Genomic DNA, 27,325 nt, shown 5'->3' with positions numbered 1-27,325 from the left:
AACAAAAAATTGGGTTAGTTAAGCAGGGACTGAATAATATCCTCACTAAAAGTGTCCTATAGCGATGAAATTATTTTTTTCTTGCTGAAGATTTTTTCACTAAAAGACTACTTTATTGTAGTGAAATATTATATTTTTGTTGAGTTTAATACTTATTTAGAGGTTGCTCATTGTGCATCCTAGTTCATTCTTCCATCCCCTTATAGTAGAATATCTCTATTTGCTTTTAGTGTAGAATATCATGGTATTAAAAGAAAAGGTCTGAATATGTGCTTCGCTCGGTAATATGAATATTTTCCCTACATTCAATGTCGTTGATCTGTTTGAGTATCACCCCTTGGATAGAGAGATTTTTCAATGTGATCGGAACATGGAGTGGTACATCACGTGTCATTATTGGTAAGATATATGTGTTAAAAAGTTAATAACTTTAAAAAATACAATTTTCCACTACTTGTATAAAAACACGTAGCGTACCACCCGTGTTCCCCTCACAATGAAAATTTTCTCCTTTCGTTGGTGTACGAATCACATTTTTGTATCCTTTTGCATCCATATAAGGGTTGGTGTACTGTACCCATAGTTTTTCATTCTCAACTAGCAATCAACAGTTATCTTGATTTCCCTCATTGAGAGTGCTCTTATCCTTGGGTTCAAGTCTTCGCTAGTTGGACATACGACGATATCCTTCTAGTTTTTGCTTCCCTTCTACATCAGCTTCTGGTAGTTGGGCTCTTATCACTCGTTGAATTTGCATCACCTCTCCTTTCTTGGGGTTTGTTATTGTATCAACGAAAATGATTGTTCTTTCATTGGTTTCACAATTAACCAGACGGCCAAACAAAAAAGAGAGGCTGACAGACTCACTAAAGTTTGCGGTTAATAGTAATTGTTCGGGTAAATTACACAAAACTACCTCAACTATTAGGTCAGTCACAGTGTCATAACCCATCTTTAAAAAATGTCAATGTCATACCTCATCTACGAATTTATTACAATTTTATACCTTCCGTTAGTTGTTTATCAATTCCTTCGTTAAATGCTGACGAGGCTCAAGGCGGGACCCACTCTCTATTAAAAACTAATTAAATATTAACTAAATTTTAAAAAATTAAAATAAAATAAAAACCAAAAAAAACCAAACCCACACCCAGATCCCCTTCCCCTCTTACACACCCATCACCCTCCTACCTTCTATCCACCGTGTCCCACCCAACCATCCTCTTTCCTCTCCCTCATCGTTCTATCTCCCCAATTCGATTCTCTCTCTACCCTCCTCTCCTCTCTTCTCCTATCCTACACCCAAATCTTCACCTCCTTCTGAATCCCATCCCAAGGGTTTGCTAAACAAAAACCGAAAACGATCTGCACCCATGAATTTCTTCAAGTCAATCTTCTTCGACGACCCCCTTCCCTCAAACGATCTACACCCGAACGCCCAAAACGACGGCGTCGACCCGAACTCGGACTGGGAACGGGACCACAGTCCGCGTCCAAATTATAGCATAGGGGCATGGAGCTTTGAAGGTCTGATTTGCAACGATGTCTGAGTCTGTCATCTAGAACTACCGTCACGATCTCAAGGAGTTTGGGTCCGAGTTGAAGAAGGAGACGGCGGTGATCTGGGAGGTTGCTTCGCGCGCCATCAAGGATCTTCCTGATTCGCTCGAGGTCAGTGTGTCAATGGCTCATGATAAGAGATTAAGTAGCAGTGGGGTTGTGAAGATGGAGGAAGAAAGGCGACGGTGGGGTGGTGAAGGAAGGTTGGGGGGGGGGGGACACAGGTGGATGGGGAAGAACCGAAGAAGGGTTGGTTTTTTATTTTTTATTTTTTATATTTAATTAATTTTTTAATAAAAAGTGGGTGCCGCCTCAAGTCACGTCAGTATTTAATGGAGGAATTGACCGACAACTGACGGAATGTATGAAATTGTAATAAATTCGTAGATGAGGTATGACATTGACATTTTTTAAAGATGGGGTATGAACCTGTGACTGGTCCAATAGTTGAGGTAGTTTTGTGTAATTTACCCTAATTATCCTGAAATGTTTTGAGATGCCGTAATTTTATTCAGCACGCCCCTTTGGAGGACAATGTCGGTTCTTCCCTATCTCCCGATATGTTCTCCATTATCAAGTGAATCAAATTAGAAGAATAAATAAATACAAATCTCTGCAAGCATTAAACAACAGATTCACTGTCCAAAAAATAACAAATTAAACCCCAATGATTTCATATGCCAAGATGAAGTAGACAACGATCCCGATGGGGTTAAGCGGAGAAGCAGAACTACTAGCACCACTTAAAGGTGAAGTAGGAGGCGGGGTGGGCGGAAGCTGTTGGAGGACGTTGACGGAAACCTTCAAGCCTCCAAAGCAATACCCGCCACTGCTGAGGAAGTAATATGTTTTTGCTTGTGTGAGTATGAAGACATCGCGTCCCGCACCACCTGTTATGTTTTTAATGAAGCCGGTGTCGATGCAGTTCTCATAATTTGTCTCGTTCACTTCCAGTACATTAAATCTGTGCTTTTCGTATCCAAAATCTAATAACAATTAAACATGATACCAAATTATTTCTTAAAAATAATATCCTCAATTTGTATTCCATGGTTTCATATGAATACACTGGACAGGCATCTTCACACCAAATTTATCTTAACTTTTCCATAAATCAAAATTTTGACCTTGCGACCTAGCGGACTTATATATAGTCCTAACATGACATTTCAATCATTCGAATTTCAAACAATTTTGAAATTTATTTTTTCTTTTTCTATTTACAAGAGAAATGAACCCAGATACAATCCAACACTTGCTAAAATGCCTAAATATTTAATTATAATCATGATACAATCCAGATTATTAGGTTCCTAGGTTTCGAAATTTTGTTCGACTTAAACGCCTAAAGATTTCATCAAGGCATCCACCTAAGGATAGGCTAGCTAGGGGGAAAATAAGGGAAACAAATCAAGGAAATTAATTAAGGGACGAGTAGACAAAGAAAAAAGAAAATCAATTATGGACAAAATATAGGCGCCATGTGGTTAATTGTAGGTAGAGTAAGTTGATTTTAATGGGTAGGGATAAAATCCCTCCCTTTTATGCTAAATTTAAGGGAATAAAAAATAAAAAACAAACTAACTTGCGATATCTCCTCATTCCATAAGGATCAACAATTTCTAAATCTCGAATTGTGTGGGTGGTAAAGAATATCTAATTCTGTTTTAAGAATTCATATCGGCTCCCAAAAGCTTAGGATCGACCTAATTTAGAAGACATGTTTACTTATAAGAGTAATAATTAAATCGCTTTGATTCTTGAGGTTTTTTGTGTAAAATAGGGGTAACTCTTTACTCTTCACATTTCTTATGTTTACTAACACATAAGAAATTGTGAAAGTATAAGTTTCCTCTTGAAATCCTTAAAAGTACCTAAAAATCAAAAATCATATCAACCGCGGATTTCCTTTCCTTACTTTCCGTATTTCTAAGTTCGCCAATTCATTCCTTCTCCAAATGTAAACGCCAAGCTTTTTCTCAAGAAAAATGACTTTAGGCCGGGAAAAAAAGAAGTTGTACAAATTAAAGAAAATACAACTGTTGAGTCTGTTTCTGCAGAAAAATGACCTTCTCAAGTCTAAATGTTTTTGTTTTTTTAATCTTCAAGTTCAACTGCAAAGCCAGAGAAAAAGGGAAGAGAAGGCCAAGGGATATCAGATATATAGCTTTAAGAACACCTTGTTAATTATTAAATTAATTATAGTTTTCATAGGAAAAGACTGATGATGATGATGATGATGATATTAAGAAAGAGAGAAATAAATTTTAAAAAATAGTAGATCAGTAGTAGTACTTACAGAGCCCATCACCAACGTAAAATGTTTCATGAGAAGACCAGTCTGAGAGGTTAACGCCTGGTTTCCAATTAATCTTGCTTCCTCCGACGTCATGTCTGCTGACCTTGGCCGCTGCTCTCATTGTTATCATCACCGCTACTATTGCCAGCCACACCGGCACTGCTACCCTCGATCTCAGACGAGTCAAGCCAAAACCAAAACCGAAACGCTCCATCATCACAACTCTAACACACACACACTCTCTCTCTCTCTCTCTCTCTCTCTCTCTCTCTCAACTTTTTTCTTCTGATTTTGTCTCTTTCTTATGAGGAACGGGATACATGCATTATGGACTGTTTGTTTCTGGCAAAAAAAGTTGGCTTGAGCCAGTCAGTATGGGGCTGTCAATGTGTAATCTCATTTATGTGAATTGTAATTATCCTCAATCCATTGATTTAATTCCAACCAAAGAAGAAAAATTCCTTTTCTGGATTTACGAGAATTCAGTGCACCTATCACATGCAAAATTAATGCAGTTCTAATTAAAATGAAAATTCTTTTTTAATACACGCCATACACTAATTTTTTTAACCTTTTATTTGTACCCATAATTTATTTATAATGAACCCTTTTTCTTTTTTTACAAATGTACCACTTTGTTATATGTAAAATGTATCCATATTTTTTTTTGTATGTACCATTTTTAATGTAAAATGTACCCATTTTTTAATGTAAAATCTATTTATTTTTTAATCTAAAATGTACCATTGTTTTTTTTAATATAAAATGTACCCATTGTTTTCTATATAAAATGTACCCACGTTTTTATGTAAATGTACCAATTTTTTATATATAAGATGTAGCCAAATTTTACTATATAAATGTACTCATAAAAATAATAAAATAAAATAAAATCCTTTTTTTTATAATCTAGAATGCGCATTTATTATTATTATTATTTTATCAAAACCCATAAGAAAATTTGAATAATTAAATTGGTAGTGTAAAAGAAAGCAAATAAAAAAAAAAAAAAACGGTTGAGTTTTTATTGGTATTATTGCATCTCTTTTATTATTATGTCATTTATGTAGCAGGAGAGGGACTTCAATAAAAAATCTAAAATGCATAAGGTTTTAGTCTATAATTAGGTTCCCATCCTTATTTTTTCTACTTCATTGATTAAAATCTTATTCTATTACAAATTTTGATCAAGGTCCTTTGGTTTTAATAAACGCCATTAATTATTCAAAAACAAAATATTTACATGTCAAGATAATTAAGTTTTATTTTTAAATATATTCATATTCATTTATTGTTAGAAACGTTACATTTGATATATTATATTTATGGCTAAATTTTTTATCATATATTTCTATTTTTAGTTTGTACCCATTTTTAATTTGCAATCATTTTTTAAATTGTACCAATTTTCTTTTAAATTTTAATTTGTACCCATATATTAATTTCTTTTTATCCCTTATTTTTTAAACTTTTATTTCTACTCATAATTTTTTAACCTTTTATTTATACCCATAATTTATTCATAATGTACCCATTTTTTTCACAAATGTACCACTTTGTTATATGTAAAATGTATCCATATTTTTTTTTGTATGTACCATTTTTAATGTAAAATATACCCATTTTTTAATGTAAAATGTACCATTGTTTTTTTTAATAAAAAATGTACCCATTGTTTTCTATATAAAATTGTTGGAAGTATGCCCACAAAGCCACTCATTTGATGTAATAGCTTTTGGAATACTTATTGTATTAAACTATTAAATGTTTAATGAAGGGCAAAGCTTATTGTTAATCACTATTTATTGTATCATGCGTGTAAGCAATAAGGGAATCCAAGGAATGTATTTGATCTAAGAGATAAGTGATTTAAGTAAGTTAGATTATCGATACCTTTCTCTTATGTTCATTCCTATAACGTTCCTAGCCATAGGATTGCCAATTGGGCATTGACAATCCGCTAAGGTTAGTATGTGTTATGTCGACTCAAGCGTGAGTATGACTAGTCTCATGTCATTTAGTGTTGGACACTAAGGCAAACACATAGGTGCTCGAAAGAGTGATCGAGTACACTAAACAACGATCAAAAGAGAGTTCGAACATACATGTCATGTAAGAACTCGAAAGTTGCAATATGCAAAGTAGTCCTTTGACCTGAGGCATCATAGATGTCTAATGGTTAGGTCCTTGATCTTTGATCATGTCAAAGGCATTCCATTGGAGTGTCCACGGCATTGTTGTGGTCAAGCTACCTAGTCATGTAGGCATATGAATGCACAATAAGGAATCTCTAACCTTCCATGGTAGAAGGAGAATACTCTAAGATATGATTCGAGAGTCTTTGGCCAAAGCATATGAATATGACTTAGGAAGTTTGTTCCAAATCATATTCAATTGAATCATATAGATAAATATCACATTGGATAGTAGACATGAAACAAACTATCACCTAAAACAATGTGGTTAAGAGTATTGTATTAGAGAATGACCGTATTGCATTGTAGTTGTAACTGGATAGGTTCTCCAACCACTTCTACTTAGCTTGGGTAACCATGATATGCTGCTAGGTGTCACTCATGGTTTGTGGAAGCCCTAAAGATTAGCAAACACTAATTTTAAGGGAGAATTGAAATGTGGTTTCAATTCACAATCGATCGTTAAGAGTAACAATCGCCCACTACCTCGCTAAATGGAACCTAATGGATCGTACACCGAGTAAGGATGTTGGTGAAGAAATTAAATGAAATGGATAAGCAATTAAATGGTTTAATTGAAGAATGGTCAAGGTTAATTAATTATACAAAATGTTCATATTGGGCTTATATGTTGGTTTTGGGTTTCGGGGCCCAAAAGCGTTTTGGTCCACAAGGCCCATTATGTTTAAGTTGTATGACAACTAAAGCAAAATGGGCAATTAGCCCAATCAATTTGATATGGCCGGCCATTAGGGTGAGAAGTGTTAAACTTGGATTAATTACAAGTTTGCCACTCACATGTGATGAAGTATAAATTCAACTTTATAGCTTTATTTTCAAAAAGGGGTTTTTTTCTTGGTGAAATGAGGTGAAACAATTTTCTCTCATTTTCTCTAAAGAGGCCGGCCACCTAGGGAAGGAATAGCTAGCAATCTCTTCTTCCCTAAGTCATCCATTTCATATTCACATCACATCCTTGGTGAAGAGCCTTAGAGACATCAAGCTTTTGATGTTTTGGAGAACAAATCCTCAAATCCTCAAAGAAGCAAAGGAGCACAAAAAGGAGGAAAATCACAAGGAAGATCCAAGGAGCAAGGAGGTGACTTGAAGGCCCTCCACTTGGGTGAATCCCTTGTGTAATCAAGGATGAGCTTCAAGGGTAAAGAAACTCTAAATCTTTCCTTCTCTTTAATGTTGTTAAAGAGTTTATTGGTTCACCATATACTAGGCTTTGAAAGTCATGGGTTTTATGAATTGTTTTTTAATGCATGCCTACTTTAATGTGTTAATAGTTTGCATATGTATTCAAATATTCTCACATGTTCTTAGCTAGGACAAAAAATTTCCTTCAAAAATGTACCCATGTTTTTATGTAAATGTACTAATTTTTTATATATAAGATGTAACCAAATTTTATTATATAAATGTACTCATAAAAATAATAAAATAAAATAAAATCCTTTTTTTTATAATCTAGAATGCGCAATTATTATTTTTTTTTTATCAAAACCCATAAGAAAATTGAATAATTAAATTGGTAGTGTAAATGAAAGCAAAAAAAAAAAAAAAAAACGGTTGAGTCTTTATTGGTATTATTGCATCTCTTTTATTATTATGTCATTTATGTAGCAGGAGAGGGATTTCAATCAAAATTCTAAAATGCATAAGGTTTGAGTCCATAATAGATAAGGACTAGGGACCACAACTAAACTGTTCCCATCCTTAATATTTCTACTCCATTGATTATGTTGATGCACAAAACCGGAGGTCTTGGAACAACGTAAATCCGACCATGAATCTGCATGAAATGTAAATAACACAAGATGTATCGTGGTTCACCCCAAGGTTTGGGCTACATCCACACTCATTATTGTATTTATCTGAGAGGTGAGGGAGAGAACCTCTGAATATGAGAGGGGATGTGAGAGGGGTGAGAAGGCTTCAGAAATGGCCTCCCCAATTTGTGAGGGTGAAAAGTCCTTTTATAGAATAAGGACTCCTCACTTATTACATATTTGTCCCTTCCTTTATCTCATAATTACATTTAAATCCCCCGAGTATTTGTACGAGATCTAAATACGAGACCCTAAATATGGTATAAACAGTAGTCCCCCAAGTCTTTAGTCAAGAGAGTCTTTTGGCTGGAGACTTGAAATTCAGTCCATGTGTGGGCCGAAGTAACTAGATGTTGTCTTGAACTGATGCTCGGTATGAGGCGGTGCTCAATCTGAAATGATGCTCAACTAGAAGTAGCATATGTTGCGAGGCTGTTTGGCTCGTGGCTAATGTTGCCTTGGTTGGCTTAGCTTGTGGCGTTTGAAGGTGAGGGAGTCCCTTTTATAGAATAAAGGCTCGTTCCTCAATACATAAATGATGGGCTAGAGTTGATGCTCGCGGCGAGGCGGTTGCTCAGTAGGTGGCGATGCTCTCTAATGGTGGTGAGAGAGTCCCTTTTATAAAATAAGGGCTCACTCCTCAGTACATGAATAATGGGTGCTCTCTAATGAAAGTGAAGGAGAGTCCCTTTTATAGAATAAGGGCTCGCTCCTTAATACATAAATAATGGGCTGAGTCCCCCAAGTATTTTTCATGAGGCCTAGTTGAGGCCCAATATATGGTACATAATGTAGTCCCCCAAGTCTTCGGTCAATAGAGTCTGTTGGCTGGAGACTTCAAATTGAATCCATATATGGGCCGAAGTGGCGGTTGTTCGGAGGTGGTATTTGTATACCCTGCACTGAAGCTTTGTAGGTGAAGCTTTCCAAGTGAAGCTTTGAAGCTAGAGCTCTGTAAATGAAGCTTTCGAAGCTGGAGCTTTTGTAAATGAAGCTTTTGAAGCTAGAGCTCTGTAAATGAAGATTTTGAAGCTGATTGACATGAGTGATGTTCATGAATGTTTATTTTCTAAGATATTTTATTATTTTTCTTAGTTTCCTAGTGAAGGGAAAATTATGAGATTAACACATGGGATTTCTAAATGACTAGCATGCATATACAATTCAAAATTTATATACATGAGCAACAGAAGCAATTTATCAAATAATATCAAAGCTATAGTCATGCAAATCCTCTTCAAGGTTCATAGGTTTATATACAATGCATCAAAACATTTTAGTAAAGAACAAAGTGAAGGTTTAGTCTTATACCTCTTGATCTAGACTTGAGACCAAGGATGGACCACCTCCAAGCCCTTTGTTCCTTGAAGTCCTTGAGCCTAGCCTCCCTCCTTGCCTCCTCCACTTTGTTAGTAAGAGTGCTCCAAGGTTCTCCTTTAGTCTCCAAAGGAGAAGACCTCTAAATATCCACACCCACTAGTGTAGTGAGATGGATGGAGGAATAACCAAAAGGGTGAAAGATTGTTAGTTAAAACACCCTCTAGGTGGCCGGCCTTTGTGGTTTTAGAGAGATATATTCTTTTGCCTCTTTGTTTTTAAAAAACACACAAAAACCCTAAGGATTAAAACTCTATAAAGTTCCTTATATAGACAAAAAGAAACCTAGTCAACAACTTGACTAAATATCTCTCCCTCTCCACTTGCAAGGGCCGGCCCCTTTGTGTTGGTTTGGGCTTTGGGCTTTTATTTATTTCTAGTCATCCAATGCTTGAATAAAAGCCCAATGGGTTTGGGCCCAATGGGCCCAATTAAACCCGAACGTTTCTTTAAGTCCAAAACGATCTTTTATCGCTTTTATGATTTCTTTAGACTTTCTAAATTAATCACAACACTTAATTAATCCAATTAATTATTTCCATCATCCATTAATTACTCACTACAAGAGTGTATCGGTGTACAATCATTTTAGGTTCTAATTAGCAAGGCAGTGAGGTGATTGACATCAATTCAATTGATTATATTTAATCCAATCACTTAGTGAATTAAAACTTCATTTTAATTCACCTTTCTTCTTTGATGACTACATTTAATCATCTAGAAGAACTCACAAGCTATGAGTGACATCTAACCATATGTCATAGCTACCCAAGCTAATGTAGAAGTTGTTCGGAGAACCTATTCAGTTGGAATTACAATGTAATTCGATCCTTCTCTAAAACAATACTCTCAATCACATTACTAGGATATGAATATATTATGTCAAACCCCTAATGTGATTATTCCTTCTTATATGATTCATTTGAGTCGTATAGGAACGCTTTCCTTTATTACGCTCGATACTTCGGCCGAAGATTCCCGAATCATATCTTAGAGTATTCTTCCTCTCTAATCGAGGATTAGAGATTCCTTATTGCGCATTCACTTGCCTTCATGACTAAGTGGCTTATCCCCAATTATGCCGTGGACATCCGCGAATGGGGTGACTTTGACATAATCAAAGATTAAGTACTTAGCCACAAGACAACGACGATGCCTCAGGTCAAAGGACTACTTACATTATTCCAACCATTAGAGTTACTTGCTTGACATGTGAGTAGACCTCCATGCAAGTACTCTCATTCGATTGTGTTCAGTGAACTCATTCCCTTAATGAGCACCTACATACTTGTCTTAGTGTCACTACACAAATGGGATGAGACTTTCCATTCTTCCATTTGAAGTGGACACAGTATGTACCGGTCTAAGCATTGTCAATTTCCCTCCGACAATCCAATGACTAGGAACCTTTTGGACATAATGGTTATGTGAAGAAGGTCTCTGTAGTCTAATATCATTAGATTACTTCTTCAATCGATCCATTGTCCATGGATACACTATTTAGGACATATATCGTTTATTGAGATAGTCCTAATTCGTGTCTTTGCCATTTGATGTATAAGAGTCATCCATACATCGATTCATTTGTCCTGAAAGGTTTCTTCCAAAGATTGACTTTCAGGGCATATTTCCAACACCTAGTTGGAATAAAAAAACCTACGTCTTAGGGTTTGTGAGGGCTGAGCAAATATATTGCTTTAGCCGTCTACAATTTTTCTCTACGCTTATTATTATTCAACTTCAGAGACAAAGAATTTGGCGAGGGTTCTTGGAGATTTTATACTTTAAGGTGTTTTCATCCCTTTTCTTCATAATAATATTTTCTATGATTTCAATTATGAATATGAGTAACTAATTCCTTTTGCTAGGGTGAAACCTTGAGCCTTAGCATGAATATGTAATTTTTATTTAATTGCTTATGATTGATTGCATGCACACTTTGAATTATTGCTCACTGTTTTAAACTATCTAATTATCTTGATGATTGGCCACCATTAGGATGTTTAGACAAGTAATTGGATGCAATTCGGTTGGAATATCACCGGAGGATTGAGTATTGCTTCTTGTGATTGATAATTGTAATTCCATCTAAGGCGAATATCACGTTCTTAGGGGTTGCATGTTTCTTCAAAAGGTTTTCATAAAACTTAATGAGTCTTGCATGTTCATATTTGATCTGAATATCACAGACGGATTTCATGTTAGATATACGTTCTTGCTTGAATATCACGAGGAGAATATATATTAGGAAAACCTAACCTTCGAAGTAGCATGTGTAAATCGTAAGTAATTGGTAGAAATTCATAGGATTGTTAGGTGATGGTGGAACCCTAGTGCCTTTATAAATTGGTATTTAAAACTCTTTTCTTCGATTATTTTAGTTTTTGTTTAAAATTCGTTTTTAATATTACCCATTCTCAGACTCTCTTTTCTCAAGTTTTAATTCTAAGTATTTAATTAGGAATTGTTTCTACACAAATTATCCAAATAGTCCTTGAGGAAAACGACCTTGCATGAGCATCTATACTACAATATCCTTGTATTCTTGCAAGTATTTCATGTGATTTTGACTCTATTTGCATAGACGTTAAAAATCCTATCAAGAAATTGGCGTCGTTGCCGGGGACTATTTTAGATCATTTTTGTTTAAACTTTTTCTGATTATTTTTTTATATTATTTTTCGTCAAAAAAAATCAATTTATTTTAACACTTTTGTGTTATTGCAGATTCTGTAAACTGCATGGTCCAGGCCAGATCAGGAACTGCCCAGATTGCACTGTTTGATCCAGAACCCGAACGCACACTGCATAAACAGAGGAGAGAAAATAATTTGGTTTGGAACGGTGAACTGCAAGGCACATATCTGCAAGAATTGTTTGCTGGTTTTGTAGACGATAAAATCACAATGGCGTTGCAATTGCCTGCTGCAGGCAGGCCACTCAGAGAGTCATTAGCTGCCCGAGCTAATGATGTTCCTAATTGTATTGTATATCCTGCCCAGGAAGATGGCGATTCATTTGAGATCAAGCACCATATGCTTGAAATTTTACCTACTTTTCGTGGGCTGACTAACGAGGATGCGAATTTACATGTTGCAAAATTTATCGTGGGTTGCAAAAATATCTTGATCAGGGGTTTTTCTGCCGAGGCTATTATGTTACGTCTTTTTCCTTTTACTTTGAAAGATAAGGTTGAAACTTGGTTATTCACTCTACCAGCTAATAGCATTACTACTTGGCAACAATTGCATACAAGATTCCTGAACAAATATTATCCAGCATCCAAGACATTGAATTACAAGCAGGAGATTATGACATTCACTCAAAAGCCAAACGAAGAATTTCATGAAGCGTGGGAGAGATATACAGAGATGTATATAAAATGTCCACATGTTAATATTGATCCAGGTACACAAATGAATATTTTCTTTGATGGGCTTAATCCTACATCCAAAAGCCATGTTAATGCATCAGCTGGGGGTTCATTATCAAATAAATCTGCAAGAGAAGCATTCGAATTATTTGATACAATGGCTACAGAATCTCAACAATGGGCAGCAGAACATTCACAGAAAAGGGGCATTTTTGAGTTATCAGCAGGTTCTCCTAATATGTATGTACAAATGGAAAAAATGGAGAAGAAAATTGATGCTAAGTTTGATATTATTCTACAACAGATAGCAAATTCTACACAGCAGCAACAGTTTGCACTATCTGCAGCATGGCTTCACACAACATATTGGGTTGTCCACATAAAGAATCTTACCCAGAGCTTGTGGAGCAACATGTTAATATGATGAACAGCTATCAAAGGCCTAGGAATGATGCATATGCAACTCATTACAATCCAGGATGGAGGGATCATCCTAATTTCAAATGGGGTGATAATTAGAATAATTCAAAACCATTCCAGCATGTACAAAAACCTTTTGTGCCATCAAAACCATCCTTGGAAGATCAACTTTCTAAACTGGCAGCTACAACACAAACATTCATAGAAGGCAGCAATCAAAGAATTCAAAATGTTGAAGCATCAATTAAAAGTTTGGAGCAATAATTTGGGCAGCTAGCTGCATAGATTTCAGACAGAGAAAAAGGCAAATTTCCTAGTCAAACAGTGCCTAATCCAAGAGGACATGAAGACTGCAATGTTGTTCAGACTTTACGGTGTGGAAAAAGTTATGATAATCGTGCAAACTGTACTGAACAGAATCTACCTGCAGTGTCAATTACTGCAGAATCTGAAATGTCAGCAGCAAAACCTAACAAATCTGCAGAAAAATAGAATCTGCATAGTACAGAAACAGTCCCAAAATAGATTTCTTAACGTGTTTATGACCCTCCACTGCCTTACCCTGAACGTGTAATTCCTAAAGCAAGAGATCAGCAACTCAAAGATTTCATGCAGACGTTATCCAAGGTTCAAATCAACATTCCATTGCTGGATGCAATCAAGAAAATACCATCATATGCCAAATTTCTGAAAGAAGTTTGTAGCAGCAAAAAGAAGCTTGCAGATTTAGACAAAGTTGTTTTGACAGAACAGTGCAGTGCAGTTTTGCTACACAAACTACCACCTTAAAAAAAAGATCCAGGGAGTTTTAATATTTCTTGTACTATTGGAAATTCTGATTTTAAAAGTGCTTTAATTGATTTGGGTGCGAGTATTAATTTGATGCTTTTTTCTGTTTTCCAGCGATTGGGACAAAAATATTTAAAGCCTACATCAATTATACTTCAACTAGCTGACCGTTCAATCACTTATCCAAAAGGTGTTATTGAAGATCTTATTATTAAGGTTGACAATCTTTATCTCCCGGCGGATTTTATGGTTTTAGACATGGATGAGGACCTTCAAACACCTATCATTTTTGGGAGGCCGTTTATGGCAACAACTAGGACTTTAATTGATGTGGAAGCTGGAACACTAACTTTACGAGTTCAAGACCAGTCTGTGGTATTTAATTTGTTTGAGGCAGCAAAACGTCCTGCTGAACAGCAAGATTGTATGCGCATTGATATGTTAGACAGTATGGTTCAAGATAGTTTTTATGCCCATTCAAATACAGATCAGTTGTTGCACGTTTTACAAGGGGAAATTGGGACAGATTCTGCAGATGAAGGTGTTCTTGAGTACATTCACGCATTAGACAGTCTGCCCACACAGTTGCCAAGGTTTAGAAATGTTTACGAGAGCTTAGGGGAGCCAAAACAGCCCCTTAAGCCGTCCAGACAGCAGCCACCAAAATTGGAGCTGAAGCCCTTACCAGAACATTTAAAATATGCACATTTAGGGGCTGCAGAAACGCTGCCAATTATAGTTGCAGCTGATTTAACTCCCACAGAGGAAGATAAATTGCTTCGTGTTTTGAGGAAATATCAAGATGCACTAGGATGGACAATTGCCGACATCAAGGGTATTAGCCCAGCAATCTGTATGCACAGAATTTTAATGGAAGACGACGTGAAGCCAACAGTTGATGCTCAACGCCGCCTTAACCCAATTATGAAAGAGGTGGTCAGAACAGAGGTTATGAAATTACTTGATGCAGGTATGATTTATCCTATTTCAGACAGTAAATGGGTGAGTCCTACGCAGGTTGTTCCTAAACGTACTGGCATGACAGTAGTTAAAAATGACAACAATGAGCTTATTCCTACGCGCTTAACTACAGGCTGGCGCATGTGTGTGAATTATAGGAAGCCAAATGCAGGTACACGAAAAGACCATTTTCCTCTACCGTTTACTGACCAAATGTTAGAAAGATTGGCTGGTAGGGCTTTTTATTGTTTCTTGGATGGCTATTCTGGGTACAATCAGATTCCAATTGCACCAAAGGATCAAGAGAAGACAACATTTACATGCCCATTTGGGACATTTGCCTATCAGAGGATGCCATTTGGATTATGCAAAGCACCCGCCACTTTTCAGGGTTGTATGATGAGTATCTTTTCTGGCTTGGTTGAAAGAATTGTGGAAGTTTTTATGGATGATTTTTCTGTGTCTAGAGATTCATTTGATCAGTGCCTACATAATTTGTCATTAGTTCTTGAGAGATGTCAAGAAACAAATTTAGTGCTGAATTGGGAAAAGTGTCATTTTATGGTGAAACAGGGCATTGTTTTGGGTCATTCAATTTCTAGCAAAGGCATTGAAGTTGACAAAGCTAAAATTGATGTGATTGCAAAGTTGCCACCCCCTACATCAGTAAAAGGTGTTAGATCGTTTTTGGGACATGCATGATTTTATCGTCGGTTCATCAAGGATTTCTCCAAGATCAGCCGACCTTTGTGCAATTTATTGGCTAAAGATGCACCATTTAACTTCGATGAGGCTTGCTTAGAAGCGTTCAACAAGTTGAAATCACTCCTAACTTCGACACCCATCATTGCTGCACCAGATTGGGGTTTACCATTTGAATTAATATGTGATGCTTCAGATTATGTTGTTGGGGCAGTTTTAGGACAGCGGAAAGACAAGTTTCCCCATGTCATTTATTATGCAAGTCGTACACTCAATGATGCACAGCTCAACTATGCTACCACAGAGAAAGAATTATTGGCAGTTGTGTTTGCATTAGAGAAGTTTCGGTCTTATTTGGTTGGGGCTAAGATAATTGTTTATACGGATCATGCTGCATTAAAATACTTGTTGTCTAAAAAGGATGCAAAGCCTGGGTTGATTCGTTGGGTTCTTTTACTTCAAGAATTTGACCTCGAGATTAAAGACAATAAGGGCAGTGAAAATGTGGTGGCTGACCATTTATCCAGATTAATTATTCCAGAAACTAAGGAGGCAGATTCTCTACCATTGAGTGAGAGTTTTCCAGATGAGCAGCTCTTTGCTGCCCAAATTAATACACCCTGGTTTGCTGATCTTGTTAATTATTTGGCTACGGGTGTTGTGCATCCCGACTTTTCATTTCAGCAGAAAAAGAAGTTTTTGTCTGATGTCAAGCATTACTTTTGGGATGAACCATACTTATATAAGTATTGTCCTGAGTAGATTATTCGCAGATGCATTCCTGAGGTTGAACAAGACAGTGTTTTGCGTTTTGCTCATCAGTATGCATTGGGGGACATTTTGGACAGAAAAGGACAGCAGAGAAAATTCTGCAAAGTGGGTTGTTTTGGCCTACATTATTTAAAGATGCAAATAATTGGTGCAGAGCTTGTGACAGGTGTCAAAGAGTCGGCAACCAATCCAAGAGGAATGAGATGCCCCAGCAAAGTATTCTAATTGTTGAGTTATTTGATGTTTGGGGTATTGATTTCATGAGACCATTCCCATCATCTCACGGGAATCAGTACATTTTAGTTGCTGTGGAATATGTTTCTAAATGGGTCGAGGCCATTGCAACACCAACTAATCAAGGATCAGTGGTACTGAAATTCCTCCAGGGGGTTATATTTCCACATTTTGGAATTCTACGTGTGATTCTTAGTGATAGGGGAAGCATTTTATTAATAAACAGTTTGATACTTTATTAGCAAAGTATGAAATTACTCATCGCGTGGCTACACCCTATCATCCACAGACATCTGTTCAAGTGGAAGTTTCAAACAGAGAATTAAAGCGGATTTTGGAGAAAACAGTTGGCTCTACACGTAAGGATTGGAGTTTAAAATTAAATGACGCATTGTGGGCTTACAGGACAGCTTTTAAAACCCCAATTGGGATGTCGCCATTTAGACTTGTGTATGGGAAAGCATGTCATTTACCTATAGAACTAGAGCACAAGGCGTTTTGGGCTATTAATGAGCTAAATTTTGCATATGATTCAGCTGGGGAGAAGCGTAAGTTGGAGCTCAATGAGCTCTATGAGATTCGTAATGATGCATATGAAAGTTCAAAAATCTACAAAGACAAGACTAAGGCATTTCATGACAGTAAAATCCTTCGTAGGGAATTCTACACAGGGCAAAAGGTGTTGTTTTTCAATTCCAGATTAAAGTTGTTTCCAGGAAAACTAAAGTCACGTTGGACAGGGCCCTATGTGGTCACTAAGGTTTATTCGCATGGGGCTGTAGAGATAAAAAATGAGGTCACAGGTCATGAATTCAAGGTTAATGGTCACAGGCTCAAACCATACTTGGAATCATCCTATGACACAGCACGCGAGTCATTAACTCTGAGGGATCCAGTGACTTAGCCACCAGATTTCTGCAACGTCTAGCTACAGACCTTAAATAAAGCGCTTATTGGGAGGCAACCCAACTTTGTTTCGTTTTTCTTTACTTTGTTTCGTTTTTCTTTCATTACTTTCAATTTCTAGCTGCATTTAAATTCCTAGGCTGCATTTCCTGTTCATTAAAAAATAAATTTAAAATTTAAAATTTAAAAAAAATTTAAAAAAAATTAAAAAAAAAAAACAAACAAAACATTCTTTGCTTTTACTTGTTTTATTTTACCGATAGTATCTTCTACATTTTTATCTCTGATTTCAACACCTGATTTTTATGCAGCCAACAAACAAGACAAACAAAACTTAATGCACAGAGAGATCATTTTAGACGGAATCATGCATCCAGTAGCAGATCTGTCATACACAAGCAGGGATGTGATGTTATACCTCTCTCTTTTGCTAAGCGGCCATTCTTCAGTGTAAGCTAATGGTTTTGTCATCACGTTTCCTTTGCCGATCTGGGGTATTTTCCCTGCAACAGAACAATCAAGTGTATGAGTTCCAGTGGACACAGGTGTATCAATTTGGGGGTCATCATTGGTGGAGAATAAAATTTTTACCTATGCATGCCTCTAGTAAGCAATGTCGCCTCTGTTGCCGTGTCCTTGCTGCTTTCTAGCATCCAGCTCAAGCACCTTTGCACACTAATGAGACACATAGCTTATACAATTGCATGGTGGAGTTATAGGCGACATGGAAATCCCCACACTACGATAGTTGGTGTGAAGATGTGTACCTCTGTGGGATGATTGGAGCTGCACTGTGCATCATTTCTATGGCAGACACTAACTGGTTTCAGATTTTGCTGACAATCCGAGTGCGTGGTGTACATCGGCTCAGATCTGCAAGTTTAGAGGACTTCCTATGGATAAACACACATGCATGTGTTAGATCTTGTTTCCTTTCACCCAAATACATCAAGCTGACACGGAAGTAACACAAATTGAGGAGGATTTTTACCTTCAACATCGTCACTTTTCAGCTCACTCTACCACAGGCTCGGGACTCACAGAGGTTTGTTTGTTGCAGTTCTGGAAGGCTAAGGAGACACCTCTTTGAAAGGATGCAGGAGCTGCTGTGACATGGAGGTTTGACTTACTGGTTGGGTTACGAGTTTTGAACATGGCAAAAGCTCCGTGAGTCTCTTTGGATTTTCTAGAGAGAGACGGAAATTTTTCTTTTCATTTTGGAGAGAAATGGGTTCTGAACTTCTGAGAGATAAGAGAGAGAGATCTGTTATGGAGGTGCAGCTTGCGAGAAATAATGCGGTCTAGGGGTTCTAAATGCCATCTGACATAACAATGGGTGACTGTAACACATTTCAGCGTCTCTATTGGAATCCTAAGGAGTTTATTACACGGATGTATGACACGTGTTTTCATCGTGTGGCCCTGTGTCTCTGTCCGAGAGGGTTATTTTGAACTTGGAAAATACAGTGTCGTTTGGCTCTAGCTTCGGTACACAGAAAAGAGCCGTTTGGGCTCATTGACTACAAGGACAAGGACTGCTTGTGACTTTTCTTATTCAGCCATGGGAACTCGCATATTACCACTTTCCAATGCACATGCCAGCTGCATGCCATGCCAATTTCACATAGGAATCCAATGTTCCTTTTGCCTTTTTGGTTTGTGGACTTTTTAATTTGTTAAGTCAGGTGATTTTTTTTTTCATTTATTATTTTCTTTTTTTGTTCTCTTATTTATTTCATTTTTTTTAATTTCTTTGTTTCATTTCTATTTTCCTTTTTCTTTTAATTCTTTGGTCTAGACTTTTGTTTTCTCTTTTCTCGTTTTGCTTTTCATTTTTTTTTAGTTTATATTTATTTTCCACACCTTGAGGACAAAGTGTGAAATAAGTTGGGGGGTGGGAAAGTAGTAAAAATTTAGGATTTTTATTTTTGTGTCAGTTAAATTTTTCCGTTTTTAAGTTAATATTCATAGATTATTTTAAACGTTAGAACAAATGGACATGGTAAAGATTAATCCCACAATAGAGTCTTTTCTATTTATCGTTACTTAGACACCAATTCACGAATTATACTTTGACAATTGCACATCACACCAACATGGTTTGTGGGGAGTGAGATTGAAACACTTGCTTTTTGTCCAAGTGTATTTTTATTTTTGTTCTAAATAAAGTAAAGTTAGTATGTGTTATAAAGTAATAATTGTCTCACCCGAGGTTCTGCCTAGTAACCGGGCTAGTCCTGCCTAATCAGCAGTGATTCTCGCGTCAAACGATAGAGTTTTGGCATGAGGCAGGGTGGTTAGTTGGTTTCGTAGCCTTTTCAGCTCAGGTTAATAAGTCCTTAGGGGTGTTCCACACCTAATGCCCTAAAGCCCTAGTGGTTTGGGAGTCATTGACCTAAAGCTCACTACATGGGTTGGATCGAAAGCTTAAGTGAACTGACATTGCACAACCACTACTGTTACTTCAAAAAAAAAAAAAAAAAAAAAACTCGAAAAGAAGAGAAAGAAAAAAATTCTATGTGGAGTATGAATAAAGGGATGAGAGGTAAGAGTTTTAGTCGAGTCTCTTTAACTATGTTGGTTCACTTTACACCAAAGGAAGTTTGTGAATTCTTTTCTAATTGATTCTAAATGGCTTAGACTCTATGGTGAGATTGGTTGGAACTTTTGAAAAGATGTTCTGATTTTTAACATTTTCTATGGATTGCAACTTGAAAGTGAGAATTTTGTTTTAGCTAAGTTTTAGTTAAGTGTCAAGTTTGTTAGTTTTTATTTTTGTTTTCTAGTCTTGTTTTGCTTGAGGACAAGCAAAAAGCTAAGTTTGGGGGTATTTTGATAAGTGAATTTTATATTATATATTTAACCCTATTCTTAGTATATTTTGGTTACTATTTTGGAAGAATTTTGATACTTTGAATTGTATTTTCAATATAGGATTTTCGACTTCCTCTGGAGCAAAACGTGGTCAAATGGACGAATTTTGGAGTAATTCCAGTTAGAAGACGTTCGTGAGTCACTTAGCTTGGTCGTATCAAAATTTGGGATTTTTTCATCAAGCGGTTATTTTCTGGCGATGAAATAAAAGAGCGATGCGCGGTGCTGGAAAATGACGTTTCTGGGATTAAATTGCGTTTTTGGAGCCCAAGATGACCTCTGATGGTTTCGTGGCCTTCTGGATATGTGTTCGGAAGGTCCTTATCTTTAAAACAAGCTATCTTGGGCCGGATTTGGAGGAGATCTGAGGCTAAAACATGGCTAGACAAGTACTTGGCAGATTCTCCTAGTTTAATTAGGGTTTTATTTTCTAAGATATTTTATTATTTTTCTTAGTTTCCTAGTTGGAATAAAAAAAACTATGTCTTAGGGTTTGTGAGGGCTGAGCAAATATATTGCTTTGGCCGTCTACAATTTTCCTCTACGCTTATTATTATTCAACTTCAGAGACAAAGAACTTGGCGAGGGTTCTTGGAGATTTTATACTTTAAGGTGTTTTCATCCCTTTTCTTCGTAATAATATTTTCTATGATTTCAATTATGAATATGCATAACTAATTCCTTTTGCTAGGGCGAAACCTTGAGCCTTAGCATGAATATGTAATTTTTATTTAATTGCTTATGATTGATTGCATGCACACTTTGAATTATTGATCATTGTTTTAAACTATCTAATTATCTTGATGATTGGCCACCATTAGGATGTTTAAACAAGTAATTGGATGCAATTTGGTCGGAATATCACCAGAGGATTGAGTATTGTTTCTTGTGATTGATAATTGTAATTCCATAAGGCGAAAATCACGTTCTTAGGGGGTTGCATGGTTCTTCAAAAGGTTTTCATAAAACTTAATGAGTCTTGCATGTTCATATTTGATCTGAATATCACAGACGGATTTCATGTTAGATATACGTTCTTGCTTGAATATCACGAGGAGAATATATATTAGGAAAACCTAACCTTCAAAGTAGCATGTGTTAATCGTAAGTAAGTGGTAGAAATTCATAGGATTACTAGGTGATGGTGGAACCCTAGTGCCTTTATAAATTGGTATTTAAAACTCTTTTCTTCGATTATTTTAGTTTTTGTTTAAAATTCGTTTTTAATATTACCCATTCTCAAACTCTCTTTTCTCAAGTTTTAATTCTAAGTATTTAATTAGGAATTGTTTCTACACAAATTATCCAAATAGTCCTTGAGGAAAACGACCTTGCATGAGCATCTATACTACAATATCCTTGTATTCTTTCAAGTATTTCATGTGATTTTGACCCTATTTGCATAGACGTTAAAAATCCTATCAGACTCTAACATCCTAATGTTCTCTTTTAAGATTCGGAAAACATACAGTCCCCCCATGACGATGCCTTGGTCATTAAGGTACAAATTTCCAACACCATAGTTAGTCGTGTTCTGGTGCATAATAGCTCTCAAATCAGCATCTTCTTCAAAGATACAGATAAAATGATGAGAATTCTAGACAATATCAACAAGGGTAAAACCACCCTACCTACCTTTAACCGCACGCCTGTCCAATTGCTCAGAATAGTGAAGCTCGCGGTTCAGGTGAAAGTGTACAACTACTTAGTGGCCTTCCATGCCATGGATTGCCCCGACTCCACGTAACACCATACTCGGTCAGAACTAAATCCACAAGATGAGGGAAGTCCCTTTATCTTACCACCATTTACTCCATTACCTTGCACCTAGCTGAGTAAAAGAAATTAAAGGAGATTAAACATCAACTCTATGTTCCACGGTAGAGAGCATGAACATGATTCACAAAGGAGAATGGAGCTCTACTGGTCCCATGGATGAGTCAGCATAACAATCTCACTATAGAGGTCAACAAATGAGTTACAAGGAGTTTGACTTAGACCTTAACCCCCAAGACGAAAACACATTGCAATCTAAGGCAAATGAAGATGTTGTCTACATAAGCCTCAACATTGACAATCGGATCTAAATTGTCAGATCGAGAAAAAGAACTATTCATCGCTGAAGATATGCCAAGGATCGACCCCTCAACAATCTGGCATCGTTACCTTCAGTAAACAGGTATGCTTCACTTTGCAAACCCTCAAATCGACTTTTCGAATTTATTTCCCTAATTTTCTGTTCCTGTTTTTAATTGTATTGTCATTTTAGGGTTTCTGGGAATTTGGGTGTGTTGTACAGAGTATAGGGGTGTATTTATCAATTGCTGTTACATGTTTGCTATGTTGGTGTATAATCCTTTTAGCTGAAGCTTGGCAGCAAGAATCATATTTCTATGTGTTGTTTCAGTTTGAATGTGAGCCTTTGGATCATAGTCCACATGGCATTTCAATCTTGTATCTAGCCTAAGTAATAGAATAAGCCAAGTGGCATCATCTCATAGGATGATACCAATGAATGGCTAAGATTGCATTGTATGTTGAAGAGTGAAGGATCTCTCTTCCCTTCCTCATAAACGGTTAGATTATATTATGCAGGGTATGTAAATGAAATATGAAGAGACATTTTGCAGCTTCTTCTCTCTCGGAAACTCTTTCTATCTTTGGAGACAACCTCCAGTGAAACACATACTAAAACTACACACACAAACACTAACATGGCCTCAGAGCCAGGTTTCATCGTCTAATCTGGGCGTGAAATCTGTGCGATTGAGCTACATCTTTGAGCTTCAATCGAATCTGGAAAGTGTGCTTTCGTGTATCCAAGTCTCATATGGCTGGGTCCGGAAATGTCGAGCTTAGAGCTCCCGTCTTCAATGGAGAGAACTATGAATTTTGGAGGATTCGTATGACAACTATACTGAAATCGTATGGTTTGTGGGAACTGGTAGAAAATGGGTTTGAATCACCAGATCCAAAGTCTGAGAAAGCTGTGGTCGATGAGACGAAGAAGGAGACGCCGGATGGAGTGTCGTTCAGTAAGATCCTGATGAAGGATGCTCGTGCGCTTGGAATGATACAAGGTGCAGTATCGGATCAGATCTTTCCCAGAATCGTGAATGAAGAGACATCCAAAGGAGCTTGGGATGCTCTAAAGGGTGAATTCCGAGGAGATAAACAAGTAAGGAATGTAAAATTGCAAGGTTTACGTAGAGATTTTGAATATACTCGTATGAAGGACAGTGAATCATTATCTGTGTATCTCTCTAGATTATTTGATATCATTAACCAAATGAAAAGTTATGGAGAAGAACTATCTAGGGAGAGAATTGTGCAGAAATTACTTATTAGTCTACCGAAAACATATGATGCAATTTGTTCTGTAATTGAGCATTCTAGAGATCTTGAAATTATTGAGGTCCAAGAGGTTGTAGCTTCTCTGAAAGGATTTGAACAGAGGCTTGATCTACATACTGAGTCTTCGACTGAGAGGGCATTTGCAAGTTTAAATATAGCATCTAAGGGTGTCAAAAGTGGTGGATTTTCTGGGAATCAAAGGTCTCAAGAGAGTTGGAAATCAAGGGGAAAGAATTGGGATCACAAACCAAATTATCCTCAGAGACAGAGCAATATTCAAAGGAATTGGGATCACAAACCAAATTATCCTCAGAGACAGAATAATATTCAAAGGAATTGGGATCATAGGCCTAATTATGTCCAGAAGCAAAACAATGCTCAGGGTGATTGTAAGTGGTGTGACAGGTTGCACTATGGGAAGTGCTGGTATGAAGGTAAACCAAAGTGCACAGGCTGTGGTAAGCCAGGTCATTCTATGAGAGATTGTCATGAGAATAGGGGCGTGCATAAAGTTAATTATGTGAAGCAAATGGGAGAAACAGGATCACTGTTTTATGCCTGCAATGCAGTGACTGATGTGAAAGTCAATAACTCATGGTACATTGATAGTGGTTGTAGTAACCACATGACAGGAGATGAGAGATTATTGGTCAATGTTCAAAGAGGTTTGACATCCAAAGTGAAAATGGGAACTGGAGAAATCTGTGAAGTGGCAGGAAAGGGAACTTTGGTGATTGAAACTAAATTGGGAAGAAAACATATACAAGAAGTAATGCTTGTTCCCGGACTTGAGGAAAATCTTCTAAGTGTAGGGCAAATGATGGAAAATGGTTATTATTTGTTGTTTGGAGGTGATGTAGTGAATATTTTTTATGGATGGTCACTGGATAATTTAGTAGTAAGGGTACATATGACCAGCAATCGATGTTTTCCTTTGACAATGTTGCCTGCAACACAGTATGCACTAAGGGCAGGTATCACTCATTGTTCTCAAATATGGTATAAGAGGTTGGGTCATTTGAATGAGAGAAGTCTCAAGGTACTTGAAGAACAGGAGTTGGTGCATGGATTACCTAAATTAGAAATGTCCCAAAGTGTGTGTGAAGGTTGCATGTTGGGTAAACAACACAGAGATTCATTCCCTTCCCAATCAACTTGGAGAGCTAAAGATCCACTAGAGTTGATTCATACTGATCTCTGTGGTCCAATGCAAGTAGAGTCTCATTCTGGAAACAAATATTTTTTGTTGTTTACAGATGACTGCACAAGGATGTCATGGGTGTATTTTTTGAGAAACAAGTCTGATGTGTTTGAATGTTTCAGAAAGTTCAAGGCAATGACTGAGTTACAATGCGGATATAAGGTTAAATGTCTCAGGAGTGATCGAGGGGGAGAATTCCTTTCTGCAGAGTTTGACAAATACTGTAATGGACAAGGAATTCAGAGACAATTGACTATGGCCTACACTCCTCAACATAATGGAGTGTCCGAAAGAAATAATAGGACTGTGGTGGAGATGGCAAAGTCAATGCTACATGAAAAAAACCTTCCATATGCATTTTGGGCAGAAGCAGTGAATACTGCAGTCTATTTTATCAATAGGTGTCCTACTAAAGCTTTGAAGAAGTCAACCCCATTTGAAGCTTACAGTGGCAGAAAACCTGGAATAGCTCATTTGAAGATATTTGGCTCACTGTGCTATGTGCATATCCCTTCCAATCTCCGACATAAGTTGGAAGAAAACAGTCACAAGTGTATCTTTGTAGGATATGGTTCAAGTGAGAAGGGTTACAGGTTGTTTGATCCTATTTCAAGGAAGATTGTTCTCTCAAGGGATGTCACATTTGATGAGAGTAAATCTTGGGATTGGAACTGCAATATAGATACTGGAGTGACATTTCCAGTTATCACTGAACATAAGAATGCTAATGAAATCTGTGAAGTTGATGACAATTCTCAGTTTGAAGAATACAATGTTTCTCAAAGTGAGAATGTGCTTGAGAGATCTCCAACTTATGATGATACACCGAAGAAATGGAGAAGTATCAATGAAATCATGGCTCAATGCAACATGTGTGTTATTGAACCAGAAAGCTATGAGGATGCAGCCAAAGATGATTCATGGAGGAGTGCAATGAAAACTGAATTGGACATGATTGAGAAGAACAACACATGGCAGCTTGTTGAGAGACCATATGACAAGCCTGTTATTGGTGTTAGATGGGTTTATAAGACCAAACTTAATCTGGATGGCACCGTGCAGAAGAATAAAGCTCGACTGGTGGCTAAAGGCTATTCACAAAAGCCCGGAATCGACTATAATGAAACCTTTGCCCCTGTGGCAAGGTTGGATACAATTAGAACTTTAATTGCCCTTGCTGCACAGAAGAAATGGAACTTGTATCAATTAGATGTAAAGTCTGCATTTCTCAATGGGGTACTGAAAGAAGAAGTGTATGTTGAGCAACCTCAAGGTTTTGTGAAGGAAAGTGAAGAAACAAAGGTGTACAAGTTGAACAAGGCTCTATATGGCTTGAAACAAGCACCAAGAGCCTGGTATGATGAGATTAATGCATACTTCAATAATGCAGGGTTTGAGAAGAGTTCAAGTGAAGCAACTTTGTATGTTAAGACAAGTAAGGACTCAGGTATCATTATTGTTTCTCTATATGTAGATGACATTGTATATACTGGTAGCAGTCCACAAATGCTTGAAGAATTCAGAAATGACATGATGAAACACTATGAGATGACTGACTTGGGCTTATTACATCATTTTCTTGGAATGGGTGTGCTGCAATCTGAGAACAGCATTTTTATACACCAAAAGAAATATGCACAGAAACTAATTGAGAAGTTTGGTCTGAAAGAATGCAAGTCAGTTGCTACTCCACTTGCAATGAATGAGAGATTGAGCAAAGTTGATGGAAGTGAACCTGCGGATGAAGGAGAATATAGGCAGATTGTTGGAAGTCTGCTCTATTTAACTGCAACTAGACCTGATGTGATGTTTGCAGCAAGTATGTTGGCAAGATTTATGCATAATCCCACTAAGAAACATATGGGAACAGCTAAGAGGGTACTAAGATACATCCAGGGAACAATCGATTTTGGTATTGTCTTTGAAAGGGGAAAAGCTACTACCCTAATCGGCTACTGTGATAGTGATTGGGCTGGAAGTGAGGATGATATGAGAAGTACTTCAGGGTATGCATTCACACTAGGATCGGGTATGTTCTCATGGGCTTCAATCAAACAAAACACTGTGGCACTGTCTACTGCAGAAGCAGAATATGTCAGTGCAGCAGAGGCTACATCACAAGCAAAGTGGCTGAGATTTGTTCTAGAAGACTTTGGAGAAGAACAAGTGGAAGGAACTCAGATCTTGTGTGATAATACATCAGCCATTGCTATGGCAAAGAATCCAGTCTTTCACCAAAAGACAAGACACATCAACAGGAAGTTCCACTTCATCCGAGAAGCAATTCAAGCCAAAGAAATTGAGTTAGTGTACTGCAGGACAGAGGAGCAGATTGCAGATATACTTACTAAGGCCTTACCTAAAGATCGATTTGTGTATCTAAGGGAGCTACTTGGAGTTAAATCAGCCAAAGGATTAGAAGGGAGTGTTGGTGTATAATCCTTTTAGCTGAAGCTTGGCAGCAAGAATCATATT

At 37.0% G+C, this 27,325-nt stretch overlaps 1 protein-coding gene and 1 long non-coding RNA gene across 2 annotated transcripts; both read right to left on the bottom strand.

The window, feature by feature from the left end:
• Positions 1 to 2,121: 2,121 nt before the first annotated feature.
• LOC126605574 (lamin-like protein) lies at positions 2,122 to 4,208 on the bottom strand. The gene is made up of 2 exons (XM_050272980.1): positions 3,860 to 4,208; positions 2,122 to 2,546 (listed from the first exon to the last, which is right to left on the bottom strand). Exons 1-2 carry the CDS (start codon positions 4,074 to 4,076, stop codon positions 2,218 to 2,220), a joined length of 546 nt encoding a protein of 181 aa, XP_050128937.1. The 5' UTR covers positions 4,077 to 4,208; the 3' UTR covers positions 2,122 to 2,217.
• An 8,348-nt stretch (positions 4,209 to 12,556) lies between these two features.
• Positions 12,557 to 18,827, bottom strand: LOC126601122 (uncharacterized). Its single transcript, XR_007615686.1, has 5 exons — positions 18,413 to 18,827; positions 18,189 to 18,314; positions 18,013 to 18,087; positions 17,840 to 17,924; positions 12,557 to 12,764 (listed from the first exon to the last, which is right to left on the bottom strand). It is a non-coding gene; the product is annotated as an uncharacterized LOC126601122 (long non-coding RNA).
• Between the last annotated feature and the right edge of the window lie 8,498 nt (positions 18,828 to 27,325).

This window comes from Malus sylvestris, chromosome 15, assembly GCF_916048215.2.
Source record: "Malus sylvestris chromosome 15, drMalSylv7.2, whole genome shotgun sequence".
In the NCBI taxonomy this organism is placed as follows: domain Eukaryota; kingdom Viridiplantae; phylum Streptophyta; class Magnoliopsida; order Rosales; family Rosaceae; genus Malus; species Malus sylvestris.
This window is presented reverse-complemented; position numbering and strand designations above follow the sequence as displayed.

Excerpts from the sequence above, each read along its gene's own strand:
- LOC126605574 (XM_050272980.1), bottom strand. The coding sequence starts at position 4,076 with ATGATGGAGCGTTTCGGTTTTGGTTTTGGCTTGACTCGTCTGAGATCG. Across the intron at positions 2,547-3,859 it reads TTACGTTGGTGATGGGCTCT|ATTTTGGATACGAAAAGCAC; the intron begins GTAAGTACTACT and ends AATTGTTATTAG.